This window comes from Engystomops pustulosus, chromosome 6, assembly GCF_040894005.1.
Source record: "Engystomops pustulosus chromosome 6, aEngPut4.maternal, whole genome shotgun sequence".
Classification (NCBI taxonomy): domain Eukaryota; kingdom Metazoa; phylum Chordata; class Amphibia; order Anura; family Leptodactylidae; genus Engystomops; species Engystomops pustulosus.
Window position 1 is genome coordinate 166,090,129 of NC_092416.1, and position 14,502 is coordinate 166,104,630.

At 41.1% G+C, this 14,502-nt stretch overlaps 1 protein-coding gene across 1 annotated transcript in view; it reads right to left on the bottom strand.

The window, feature by feature from the left end:
• Positions 1-1,993: 1,993 nt before the first annotated feature.
• LOC140064910 (fer-1-like protein 4) overlaps positions 1,994-14,502 on the bottom strand; it is an 80,675-nt gene continuing 68,166 nt past the window's right edge. Inside the window, exons 37-45 of the mRNA XM_072112232.1 lie at positions 13,204-13,374; positions 12,236-12,390; positions 11,918-12,096; positions 10,929-11,014; positions 10,652-10,750; positions 8,911-9,152; positions 7,201-7,484; positions 6,348-6,448; positions 1,994-4,334 (exon numbers count right to left, since the gene is read on the bottom strand). Of these exons, the coding sequence (XP_071968333.1) occupies positions 4,154-4,334; positions 6,348-6,448; positions 7,201-7,484; positions 8,911-9,152; positions 10,652-10,750; positions 10,929-11,014; positions 11,918-12,096; positions 12,236-12,390; positions 13,204-13,374 (1,498 nt within the window). The 3' untranslated portion in view covers positions 1,994-4,153. The remainder of the gene's footprint in view (positions 4,335-6,347; positions 6,449-7,200; positions 7,485-8,910; positions 9,153-10,651; positions 10,751-10,928; positions 11,015-11,917; positions 12,097-12,235; positions 12,391-13,203; positions 13,375-14,502) is intronic.

A 14,502-nucleotide genomic window follows, 5' to 3' on the forward strand; every position in this document is an offset into this window, starting at 1 on the left:
AAGATTTATGAAGATTGAATAAAATTCGACAATTACAGTAGGTTCAGTTTTTTTCTGATGTTCTTACTGTCCACTATTACAGATGTTGAAGGAGTCAAGTATATCGAATATCAACATACTGCCCCTTGTATGGGCAGATATGGATAACACATATACAGTAAGTAGATTACCACAGTCCCGGTGCCCGGATCTATGAGTAATGTCCCTGGTTTATCACAATGGATTTTCATGCTGGATTTCCTTTAAAGAGGACCCGTCAGTCTAAAAAAAATACATTTGAGGAGCTGCCTACTAAAGTAACTCCATAGCCCTACCCCAGTAATAGCAGTGTGAAATTGCTAGCTTTATCGGATCCTACCGATAAATCTAGCAAACACTGCACTACATAGCGTTCCAAATGCCGAGCTTACAGCAGTCCGTCGTATTCATGAGGGGGTGGTCCGAGTAGTTCCGTTCTCCTTAGCTAATTCTCTGGACCGCCCCTCTCATGCCCCTCCCCTATCATTGGTCGTTAGTGACTGCCAGGCTTCATGTGGGAGTCACTGCCTCCTTGGACCGCCCCCTCATGAATACGCCGGACCGCTGTAAGCTAGGTCTGGTTTTCAAAAAATATGCAGTGTTTAAAGCTAGCAATTTCACACTGCTATTACTGGGGTAGAGCTAGGGAGCTGCTTACTTTAGTAAGCAGCTCCTAGAGCATTTTTTTAGTCCTCTTTAAGTACTTGGTTATCATAAAGCTGGTGACATTTGGTAACATTTTCATTTTGATGGTAGGTTTCCTTTTAAGGGTTTTACACTTTGTAGATATTGCAGGTCAATCCATAAAATATGTCATCCATATTGAATCATGGGGGGCAGTTACTTGGAAACGTGATGATCAGGTGATACTGTCACCTCTGGATTCACCACAGAGAACAGAGCTAGAGGAGATCTGCTTTCTCGATGCATTGAATATTTGGAGAAAAAGTTTTCAGGTGTGTAGCTGCACTTTGTGATAGAAAAGCAGGCAATAGCAGAGACTCATTTCATTTAAAAACCATAATTCATTAGTTCAACGTGTTTCATCACCAAATGGGTGTCTTCTTCAGGCCAGGATTGCTCTCCCATTGACTGGATGCTAAGTTACGCAGTTATAGGACCTGGACGCTACACAGAGAATGGAGCTGTTCTTTTGTCTCAATTCTCTGTGTTGATTTTGGCCTTCACCCATGTGCTTATCGGTAGTTTTCCCAGTAGTTGGACCTGAATAATCTTTAATATTAGTAGGTCTTCTGAGGATAAGATAGTACCAATCCCAAGATCAGAGGTTCAGTTCTCACTAATTGGTGGATCGGCAGGTCAAGCATACATCCTGTGGCTCCATTCAATACTATGAGAGTGCTAAGCACAGCGCTCAGGTATTTCCAGCACTCCCACTCACTGGGGGGAAAATCATTAAGACTGGCATTTAGAACTGGCAGAGTTTGTTGCTATAGTCTCTGCCGGTTTACAGCAGAGACTATAGCAAATGTGACGGACCCACCCTCGGCCTACCCTCTGCCCCGACATGCCCATAGTGGGACTAAGAATCTCCAAAACTGGCGGGGGAGAGGGAGATTCATATGGTGTCTAAGCCATAGTGATTGACCCCCTACTGTCAAACAAACAAATCTGCACATTACATCTGCACAAGCAATGCAGTAGTTTTACTTCCATCCCAGCACTGTGCCACACATTATATAGTGGCTGTGCTTGGTATTGCAGCTAAGGCCTATTGAATTGAATAAGACTGCACTGCAGCCAGGCCATGAGCTAAATGAACATGACACTGCTGACCTGTGCAGCAAAAGCAATTATAACCAGAGCATCACAAGCACTTTATGTAGCCTGCGTGTATGTGTGTGTGCGGGGGTTATGGTCACCTCTGAGATCAGACCCATCACCTATCCCAGAAACTTGATTACTCTTTTAAGTTTCCACAATTAAGCAACGGAGCCTTAGTGTAACCCTTTATTTCATATATATATGTAGTATTGTTTGCGCACATTTTCTGAAATAATGTAATATATTGATTTACATTTATTATTTACATGTAATAATCGGACACATTTGCAGATACATACAATATACCATTATGCAGTCTGGCATCAGACTGTAATTGTTATAAGATTTACAAGTACACAACTTGGTATTATAAAATACCTATAGCTAAAGCAAACGGAGGGAATTCCAGATTCCCTCTACTATATATATTATAAATATGACATATCATAGTAAACATGTTAAAGGACATCTACCACCAGGATGAAGGATTGTAAACCAAGCATACTGACATACTGGTGTGTGCCTCCACTGGCATGATCCACTCTTCTTTTATCTTCTTATGCCTTAGTTTTTAGAAAAAAAAAGGGTTTAAAAATTATGTAAATAATCTTGAGGGGCTCTGGGCTCCATATATGTTAATTGAGCCTGGAGCCCCTTGTGTTCATTTGCATAATTTGTAAAGCTTTTTTCTTAAAAACACGGGCATAGATAGCTTAAAGAAGAGCAAATCCCACCAGAGGGGGCACACGCATGTCAGTGCGCTTGGTTTACAATCCTTCATCCTGGTGGTTGATGTCCTTTAAGCTAAAAGCTGCAGATGTCGCTTCTCAGTAGTGCAAGCGACACAGCTCCGGTTTGTGGTCTCCCTTTGGCTTTAGCTTCCATTCTCATATCATTCTTTTTGTCATCAGGGATCAATCTAAAGTGTCTACTGCCATAGAAATTGCGCCCCTGATGTTGCCCCCCCATGTTGCTGCAGGTGGAACTGCCTGAGGCAAGAGGCTCAATTAGCCTCATAGATGGTGCATCCCTGTCTGTCATATGCAGCTAAACCTAAAGAGCCTGACAATAAACATATCCATAGAGCTCGTACAATATGCTACTAGTCCTGACCCAAGTTACCCCCCTGGACTGTAACGACAAGGGCATGAAACCCTAAACAGCAGTCTGCAATTGGGTCTCTTGGTTTGGTTTTAGCCCCACATATTCCTGAGGAATAAGTTAAATTTGGTAAAGAATAATCTTTACTGTCAGGTGGGCAGTTCTGTGCTATCTGCTGAAGGTCAGGGCCGCCCATCTGACAGTAATGAGCCTAATTAGGATATTGTGTGGCAAAACTCACATCGCTAATTGTCTAGAGCAAAAATTGCAACAAAGGAAGCTTTATTATAGGATGCAAAAGTTAGAGCTTCTAAAAAGTTGGACGTTGACAGTGGGTTAGCTATTTGATGGCACAAAAGAGACAGAGCTTTCTTTCTTTAGATGTGAGGTAACCTGCATATCTGTTCCCCAAATAATCTCACATAATGTCATTAGGTTTCTCAAAAATTAAGTCATGCTTGATGTTAAGGGGGCTGCCCTTCAAGGTCGAAAAAGAGGCATTGTTTTCCTTATCCCATCCTGGAAAACATATTTGCATATAACCCTAAAATCCCCTAAAGGAGCACCAATAGCTATAAGTCTCCACACGCCTGCAAGGCAGCCTGAATTGGCAAAGTCTTCGTTCGTAAGGAAAGATCTTACTTCCCTACCGTTTTCCTAAGGCGTATTGCCTGGCCTATAAGACTCCCTACAGCAGTTCTAGTGCTATCTCCATAATAAGAACAATTTCACCTAGATTCCACCAACCCGGTAGTCCACAAATTTCCATGTGCTTTTGCCATCAAAGAAGGAGATCCGTTTTAGTTAAATAATTTTCTTATCCTAATATTATCTGATTCATGAAATTTGATTAGAGAGATCATGTAAACAAATACTAGAGCCATGACCAGGTTATATCGGATCATAGAGACAATTCAGAATCAGAATATATGTTATATTATGACCGTATAGTCCAAATATATTACAATGATTAGTATCTAATATGACAGTCACCTCTTGTTGTAGTGTATGTAGTTCTCCATGGCACACTGCAGATGGTGCTGGTGCTGCATAGTAAGTATTGGGCACTACCAGGAACCGAGCTTGGATAGGTGATCCATGTAAAACCTGGAATACCCCTTTAACATAATGACACGGGGCTGACATGAGGCCGGAGGATTATCTCTCGCACATCTCCTTTACATAAAATAATTCAGACCACTATATACAATCGCTCGATTATTTACATTGTACATAACATGGATAGCGCCTATCCGTTAATGATCTTCTCGCTGATGTATCCCGGCATGGTGTACAGAATGAGGACCAAGAAAATGGTGAGAATGGCAATGATGAGCAGCGCAATGATGTACTTCTTGTATTTCTTCCAGATAAAGAAGACAAACGTTTTCAGGGGGTTCACAAACCAGTTGAAGGATGTTTTTGGGCGGCTGCAAAATAAAAAATATACGTTTCAGTACAAAAAAAAAAAATTAACACTGGGATGTTTCTAACAAACTGGAAACATAGGGGGGAATTTATCATACACTGGCATATCGTGTGCCAGCGCGTGATGTAATGCGGCATCCCGAGGTATCCGACAGGCGGCTAGATTAGGCACAGATTATAGCTAGTGCACAGCCCCCTCCTCCTCCAGGGATGCCCCCCTCCCTGCCCCATTGGGCCCCCTGGCAGATTCCAAGCTATTGTGATTATTTCAGGGCTCCTGTCATAATTCTCCCCATAAACTGTGAGATTTATCTCTAGCACGGGTTAATTTATTAAATATCCGGATACCCCTTTGTGTTGGTGCAGCATGCACTTCATTTTCCACCCAGGGGCTGGTATAGATTTCTCTGAGCATTCACACCAGTTTTTTGGCGTTTTCTGTCTGACAAAGGTTCCGCCAACAATGGCCCAGCCTTTTCCCTGCCTCTTTCGGGTGATGTGGGTGAGGAAAAACCTCCATTTGTGCACACATTTTCACATTTGTTTTACACCTTTATTCTGTCTAGTTTGTACTTTCACCCAAGTGCGTAACATCAGGGGTAGCAGCCATAGCAGCTGCTATGGGGTCCATAGTGTCAGGGGGCCCGACATCTAACCTGCCACACTAAAGAAAGGTGCACCATAATATACATATTATGCTGCACACTGTACAGCATACAGCACTATTTGTGTATATGGTGTGTGTATACTGTATGTCTAAGTATTGATGTATATACATATTATTTGTGTGTGTGTATATAATGGGGCACATTTACTAAGGGTCCGAATCGCGTTTTTCCGCTGGGTCTCCCGAATTTTTCCGTTTTGCGCTGAGTTGCCTTGGGATTTTGGTGCACGCGATCGGATAGTGGCGCTGGCTTTCACGCAACTGAAAAGGGGGGGCGTGGCCATCGGAAAACCCCACGGATTCTGAAAAACCCCGAAATTGACGAATAAATTTGTGTCGCAAAAATAGGACTCACATACACGGAGTCGGAGAAGGTAAATTCCAGCGGACTTCTAGTGGACATCGGGCGCACCACCTTAGTGAATCCCGGCAGAACCCGAATCAGCGTCGGAGAACGCGCCGCTGGATCACGACTGGACTGGGTAAGTAAATCTGCCCCAATATGTATATACTAGGTATGTATATTTGATGTGTATTTACTGCATGAGTGAGTATATTATGTATGTATAATGAGTGTATAATGAGTACAGGATTGTGTGTGTGCATATGAGTGTATACATGTATATATGTGTGTATAAGTGTGTGTCTGAGTATAGAACTTTGTGTGTGTATGTAAATGTGTGTATATATGAATGTATAAAAGTGTACCGTTGTATAAACGTGTGTATCCAAATATGTGTATTTTTCTTTAAGGAGTACTGGGCCCCATGTAAAAGCCTGCTTTCACCCTATACTGAAGAGGCCTTATGTAGGACATATTGTTATACCTTTATATACCTTATATATACAATATAATATTATATATATTAACATATGGCATTCCTTTATATATATATATATATATATATATATATATATATATATATATTGTGGTGACCCTGAGTTACAGTCTGCTTTAAAGTTCAATACTGCCGATTATTTCTTACTGATAAGTGATACTTGTCGCCTTGAGTAAGGACTACTCTACCCATAATGCAAAATCACCACATTGCCAGATCAATGCCTGTACAGAGCTTAAACTGTAGAATTGATAAAGCAGCCGTGGAGGAGAATAGGATATAGTACAGGCTGTAACAAAGGAATAGAGGTGAGCAAAAGGGAAACAAAGAGGATTTCCAATGATAGTCATACTTGATGTATTGATGCTGTAGTGACTCTATAGAAAAATAGTCAACTTTACAGATCATCAGCACAAGACAAGTAATGGATTTTCAAAGTAAGTTAAATGAAGCTTATTGATAAGTATGACTTGATAAGTTGAAGAGAAAACCACTGAAATACGTCTTACTTTGGCTTCTCAAGTGGCTCAGGTTCTTTACGTGCCAATCCCACCGGGCTCTTCTCTGCCTCCTCCACCGTCACCAGCTGGAATTCAGCTTCTACTTTCCCCTATAACCAAACAAAATAGAACAATTAAGACTTTACTAAATTGTTACTGTTACAAATAATGCACTAGTGATGGGAATTCCGGCTCTTCTTAGTGAGCTGGCTCATTAGGCTCCGCTCACTAAGAAGAGCCAGCTCTTCTGGTTACTGAATGGCTCCCTATTAAATATATAATAGGGAGCCGCAGGCCAGTCAGTCACCAGACACCACTCCACTTTTAACCTGATTTTATTGGGTTAAAGGGGGTGTGGTGAGCCGTTTAGGGGCGGGGTTTAGTGAGCCAGCTCACATTGTCAGCAGGCCCTTCTGATGTTGGCAGGTGCCACAAAGACAGACAGGAATAGAACTTTGCTAATTTACGTCGTAGGAAGCCATCTGCACATTGCACCATGCTGTACCTCACTGTGTCACTGTGTCCGAGCCCACTAGACACCAATGAGGCTGTGAATTAGTCAAAAGTAGATGCAATAAATGCAAAAATTCAATAAATTCAAAAATTCTATAAATATATATGAATCAATTCCTATATCCAAGAAAAGTGAAGAGTGATCACTGAATAATTTTTTTGGAATAATTATATTTGCAAATATTTGATTTTTTTTTCAAATGTATTTTGTGCTTTTTATTATAGTTTTTATTATAGTTTTTTTTAATTATAGTATTATAGTTTGTGTATAGATTGTGCCTTTTGATAGCTTTTTTTTTTTTTTTAATTAAAATCAAGTAAAACATCTTCTCTATATCACTTCACTTACAGCCAGGATGTAAATATTTCCGCTGGAGTCGGTGTACTGCACATCCTCCAGCTTTACATTTTTCCTCTTCTTTTTCTTCTTCTTCTTCTTGTCTTCGGCCTCTCGTTCTTCTCTCTCTTCATCTTCTTCGCTCCTGAGCTTAACAAAAGGCCACCACCCTCTCATTCGCTTGTTTCTAAAGATGGAGAAGCGCGGGGTGGCTTTATCTTTGGCCATTTTGATGGTGCATTGGTCTGAGGATTTGGCTCCTCGCACCATATCACTTAGTTTCAATTCAATGGATCCTGTAAGAGAAAATATGATGTTTCTAGAACCTTGAAAATGCAGACTTATTAACCTTTATATATGATGCGTTTTTCACGTTTCAGGTTTTTACGTTACAGCTGAGGCAAAAATGTGATGAACAATATCCAGCTGTTTACAATTCAAACAAATTAAAAAATATTTTTTACATCAGACCCAGAGAACCAATAGTCCCTTATGCTGTGGCCATGGCACTGTATTATATGGATTATCTCTATCAATGCAGTAAAGGGGCTTGGGGTAAACAAGAGAATAATCTCAGCAGATATTGGCCCTGATTTTCAATCATCTACTGGAGGAGGAGGCCAGATAAGTAAGACAACATTTTTTAGGGCATGTAGGAAATAAGGAGGCAAGGAGGTAGGTGTGCCCTGTGTAGGTGATTTGGTCACGTACCTGTAGGCCGGTCAGTCCTTACAAAAGTTTAAATAGAAAACAAGGAATGCAAAAATTAATTTAAAGGGAACCTGTCATCAAATAAGTATTTTTCACTGATGACAGGTTCCTACATACACTATACAGTCGATAGCGATGACATTTTTATCAAATGTATGACTTAGTTTGGTAGTGAAATATGTAATATCAGTCTTTACCTCTTTACCTGGCTCCCTGCCACTACCCGCAGTTAAGTCCCAGGGTTTGCGCATTTCAAATTCTAAAGTCTGTCTGCTCTTTTGCATAATGGATTCACTTGGCACCCCGCTTTACATGATGCACCCAAACCCCCTTCCACATCCTACCTATCTTGACCCACCCCCTAATGATGTTGGCTCACCACACAAGGAAACTTTGCGCATGCGTCATTCTAGTGCGCTTAGTTGCCTGCCAGTGAGGCAGTGCGCAACTTACTACAGAGTTTGCGTACTTAGCAACCATGTGCAGGAAAACGACGCAGGCAAGCCGTATCACTGCTCACTGCATGTGTCGGCAATGCAAGGCTCACTGCGCAAGCGCAAAGTTTACTTTTGCAGTGAACTGACATGATTAGACAGGATGTGGGAGCATGTGGGAGGAGGTTTGGGTGCATAATGATGAGTGGGGCACCGAGTGAATCCATTATGCAAACAAGCAGGCTGATTTTAGAATTTGAAATGCGCGACCCCTGGGACTTCACCCCTGGTGGCAGGGAGCCAGGTAAAGATTGATATAGCATATTTCGCTAACAAAGTAAGCCACACATTTGATAAAAAACGTCATCGCTATCTACTGTATAGTGTCTGTAGGAACCTGTCACCGGTAAAAAATACCCCTCTGGTGACAGGTTCCCTTTAACTAAAAGTGTTAAAGAAAAACCATATTATAAGTATTAATATATAATTATAACATATAAAAAGTATTTGTTTTGATACAAAACAGCAGAAATAGGTTAACTTTTAAGAAAAGAAAATCGTTTAAATGATAACATACCTAAGAAATCATTAGCAGATATCCGATCGTAATCCCAAACTTGTAGGGCGAGCACAGCCGGCTCCCTGAATTCTGACTCTTCTAAGGAAAAGATGGACTCTTTCTTTTTGTATGTGATCTCTTTCTCGGTGGGAAGGTAGTCAAAGCGAAACACAAACCTCCAGTTAAAATTTCCTTCCCCGGTGAGAGAATTAAAATGCACATCAGTCTCCTGCTTGTCTCCTTCTAAGCCTCTTATCCATCTGCAATAGTAATTAGTAGATGATAATTGTATATGATAACACACAACAGAATGGGAGCATATTGGTCAGTGATGTTGCCTTTGGCTGCCTCGCTGATGAGCTACAGTGGCACTCTCCATTCTCATGTGTCTGGGGTCAGACAATGGAATGGTCACTCATCTGGACATAAGCCACCTCCAATAGTGTCTTGCAGGGGCTTCCAAACATATTCAATAAATACCCCGCCGGATTTACTATAGTCACCGAAAATTGGTGGAGACTATAGAAAATTACCCCACCAGTTCTGAACTCGTTGAGTTTGTACCCGATCTTCTAAGAGGCAAGAGACCGTAAGTAGATTCAGGTGCCGGAGAACTGGCGGGAGAAATTTTAAGACTGCCATTTAAAATGTCAGTCTTCATGAATTGACCCCATTTTGTCTATTTTCTAGATGTCAAGTCTTTCCAATAGCAGACAGCTATCTAAATATCGGAAATACCATAAAAGGGCCAGGATCAGGGTTACTACAACATGTCTATAAAGAGATGTGATAGATGTAAAAAATAACTCCTAAAAGCACTTTATACTGTCACTCTTAATCTCTACAAGTCACAATTGTTAGTTGTCTTTTTACTTCAATCCTAGAATTTCTTAACAGCTGATCTCACCTTCTATAAACTCTTCAATCCCCTCTAGGGTACATCAAAATAAGGTTTCTAAACTTGACCTCCCCTTTAAAGACAACCTCTCAGCTGGATTTGGGAACCTAAACCAACTACAGGTTCATATGGACCTGTGGTTTTAGGGTCCTAAATCGACCTGCATGACAACTGGAGGTGGGCGCATTGTAAAAACCAAATGTTTATAATCACCTAGATGTGATTCCAATGAGGCACATCAGACTCCCATCGGAAGTATAAACTGCTCTAACCCATGCAAGCGATTGGAGGACAACTGCTGAATGTATATATTTACTCCGGATTATGGAAGTAGTGAGCGGCAATGTGGGTGCCTGTAAAGTGTACCTCAAGGCTCAATAAACTTTTCAGGAATAACTAGTCCTATGTTTGTACATGGGGAGCAACATTGTCTCTGGTCATTACTTGCCACCTTGGGAGTTTGCTGTGCACTTTCAGCTGCTGGGAGGAGACTCACTACCCCCCTCCCCTATACATCTGACACATTAGCAAGCTTTCTATTTTGCCACCATAATGGACACCCAACAGCCCTCATTATAGTCAATGGGATTTGTTGGTGAGAATTCTTGATAGTAATGTGATGGATCCAACAGAGCTGGACTGACTCTCCAAATAAATACTGTCGCTATACACACAGAGCTTAAAATGAAAAAGCTCAATGCTTGGGTTTGTACATTCCAGACATTATTGATCCCAGATTACAACAGATATATGGACCGATGTGGACCTTTAAGTTTGAACTATTTCATTGTTCTTAACTATATATTATACAATACAATTATACAATAGAGAAACCTTAGTGAATGGAAACACAGGACATACCCTTTCACGTAGATATCGCTTGAAGGTGTCCCAGTAAATGGATTGACATCATCGAGAATGACATCATCGGTATTCCAAATAATGACACGAAGCTCGTAACTGCAAAAAATACAGGAAAGTTAGGAATGAATTCCATCATGTTTGTCTTATGAAAGAGGTCTAATTGTAGGATGCTAACAGAGGAGAGAGTCTGAGAGTGCAGAGAGCCCAGATACCAGGAGCAAGGGGTACAGTTACACCCATTATTAAAAATAAAAGAAACATTTGGAGTATTTACCTAACCGGTTCGCGGGGTTTGATGTTCACTGGTGGTGGGGCAGGAACATCATTTGGGAACATGTCAATCCACATATGAAGAGATCCCTAGAAGATAAAGCAATTCAACAGGACTGAGCTGTCACATGACAATATGGAAGATAACTGGCCGCAGAAGCTCAAAGGGGTTGTCCAGCCTTTAAATACATGATATATCTGGCTGTGGGGCTGTCAAAACAAACATTGTTAGAGTTACCTTCTCCATTGCTCCTGTTGTTCCATGCTGCCACCTGTCAATTGCCACTGCTTGTTTACAGACCCCCCCCCCCCCCCAAACAATATATTGTTTAGCCGGATAAGGCTATACAACCATTTAAATCAGTCCTCACAGGAGAACCAGGACTGCTTCCAACATCTAATCATCATAGGCGTCAGCTGTAAGACCTCCATGATCTCATATTCATTTCCTATCTTATGGCTAGCTAATCAATTTTCTTTCAAACCAGAGAATTCATTTTTATTTAATTCTTTTGTTTCATTTAAAGAAAATCGAACAAAGCATTAATGAAGCAGGCTGGGTACCAGGAGCTACTGGGCTTGTGCAAAGTTCTTCTAAAACCCTCATCGCACCGGAGCCACTGCGCCTGAGTGGGTTCATTCTGCCACTTTCGCAAGCGGCATGAACGTGAGGGTGATCGGCTCTGCAGAGGCTACTAGGGGTATAGAGCAGTCTTAGCCCCAGGAGCTCACAGAACTACAGAGATTAAGCAGACACGGGCAATCTACTTCTGGATCTACTAAGGTAAGTAGATTACAGATGGTAGATTTCCTTTCATTTTATGTTTTGAGCTCTGCACTGGAAAAACTGAGCTTTGTTTGCCATAAACTATAAAATTATTTTGTAGTTAAGAATCAGCAGATTTGCTTTAAGTATACCGTAAATACCTGTAGCTTTATGAGATTGTCTGCAAAATCATCCAACAAATGCTCGGTCTGGAGTCAACTAATTACCTGTCCCATCCCTGGACTATCTGGGTGGTACAAGGTCCTCACTTCCACATGTTCTGGAACGAGCCTGGTGCCATACTCTGGCATCTCATCCCAATGTTGGAGAACGTAGAGAGCCTTATGCTCATCATAACCAGAGAGCTTCTCATCTTCTCCTTTGTTCTTATCTTTCATGAAGGCCTCTGAAAACCATAAATTAATAACTAAGTTTTCCATAGCTGTTTTCAATTTTCATTCAGCTTTAGACAAATCAGGAATGGAATCTGTTTGCTGTATATATATATTGACATGTTACAGTACAACAATATTTGGAAGACTTACCTTCAGGAAATGCCTCATTTGGAACCCTAAAGAGCTTATTATTTACTTTCACCTCCTCTCTTCTGTATTCTGGGGCCGGCAGGCTGTGCTTCTTACATAATGAGTTTAGGATCTGGGAAGGTTTGAAGGCATCTCTCCAGGCATTATAACCATCTCTGTAACATAAACATTTTTCACTTCATATTTGTTTCATATATTTTATGCATAATTTACACATCCTATCTCTGCATACAATTAAACCTCTTTGAATCCAAAATTGTAGACCTCTAGGGTTTGGTTTTCTCAAAGAAAATAAGATGGATTACAGGAAATCTAAGGCCCTCAACAGGGTGAAGTTTTTGGCCTATTTCGACAAGGAGGAGATGAAGGGATGAGCACTCCTCAACTCTTCCATCTCCATATTGAGCTGAGCACCTGCTCCCCAAATCGGGGCAGGAATAGAAGCTGCCTTATCTAGCCTACCGATGGCCTACCTATGTGGCGTGGTTGCCCCTCTCGGTCATGGTGCAGTAAGACTTGATTTACTCACCACGCCATAGGCGTGCACAATGGCTGTGTATCAATGGCAGCCATGAACAATGTAATAAAAAAGTCCAAGGGCAAAGAAAACGCCCTGACTCCCTTTGCCTGCTTTGAGCAGAACGTTCAGTACATTTCTTTGAGATTAGGTAAACTATATTAGAAAGAAGCACCAGTTAAACCACCAAATAAAAAAGTTATTCACATAAGGAGGACACACGCTTCAAGGTTATCATCTGATAACTACCTATTTTGTCCTATATAGGAAAATAAAATTGTAACATTTATTCTGGACAGTTTCTTTAAGATGTGATCTACATTTATGAATTATCTTTATAACAGAAGGAAAGTCGGCAAAACAGGAAGTAGACCTAAAAAGTTGGCATCAATGGATGTTGTAACCAAATTTTACCAGCATAAAACATCTCATGAAGTTTCTTCACACTTACACATCATATTGTAATGCTATTCCACAGTTCGGCCGGTAATTACTGTAGAAACGGTTTTCTAGGTCCAACTTAGTCTCACCAATCAAATCGTTTGACCCAACGAGGTCGTGATCAAAGACACAAATGGTCAGTTCTGATTCTACAGGGAATGAGATGGTCATTTCGAACACCCTGAGTTAAGGAAAAGGTAGTAAAAGCATGTGATCAGCAAACTTTTATTTAGTGATATGAATGTAACATTGCAATAAAAATTGGAAATTGAGACGTTAAAGGAAACCTATCACCACGGATCTACCTATTAAGGTATATCCGGTGGTAGTTGCCTCTAATGTATGTAAGTTTAGCCCTTTTAAGGGCTAATCCTTTAGTCCCCTTTATCTTTTTTTAACTTTAATTGTGCTAATTTACCAGAGGGTACTGGGGCGTGGAGTAGCCGGAGCTGAGGCTACACGGCGCGGTTACTCCACGCACCAGTAGCCTCCTTGATCCTCCTACCCAGATATCTTCAGCCCCTAGTCCTCAAAGCCGGCGTTCTGCACATGTGCAGATCACAGGCCGCCGGCTGCGTGGTCTCGGGTCCGAAGCCAGAGCTACTGCGCATGCGCAGAACGCTGGCTTTGTACACGGGGGCGCGCAGCTCCTCATAGCTGCATGCTGAAGATGTCTGTGTAGGAGGATCAAAAAGGCTACTGGGTTGTGGAGTAGCCGCACCTTGTAGCCTCAGCTCCAGCTACTCCATGCCCCAGTAGCCTTTTTGATAAATTAGCATATTACCACAATTAAAGATTAAAAAAGATAAAGGGGACTAAAGGATTAGCCCTTAAAAGGGCTATCCTAACATACATTGGAGGCACCTACCACCGGATCTACCTTAATAGATAGATCCGTGGTGGTAGGTTTCCTTTAAAAGTAAAATTACAATTTGACACAAGTCACCTTTAAATTGGGGCTTCATCTACCAGAATTTTGGGTAACACTATAGTTTCAGTGATATGATGGCAACATTAGGATCACTGGGCTTTATTCAGATTAGAGCAGAGGGGTACTTTCTGTTTTCTAGCACATTTTCTGTTGTAGCACCACTTTTTTATGCTTTTTAATAGATTTTAGCCTTTTTTGACCATTTGTCCAATAAAGATTTACATGTATTTAAACAGAAGGTTGCTGGAACTTTAAATCAGAGCAGAGGGGAGTGGCTGCTTTTGAACTCACCAAGTAACCCAATATTTAGAGGGGTTATTCAGAATTTTAACAATTATTGTAATGTTATAATGTAATTTTTGTAGTATTTTACATAAG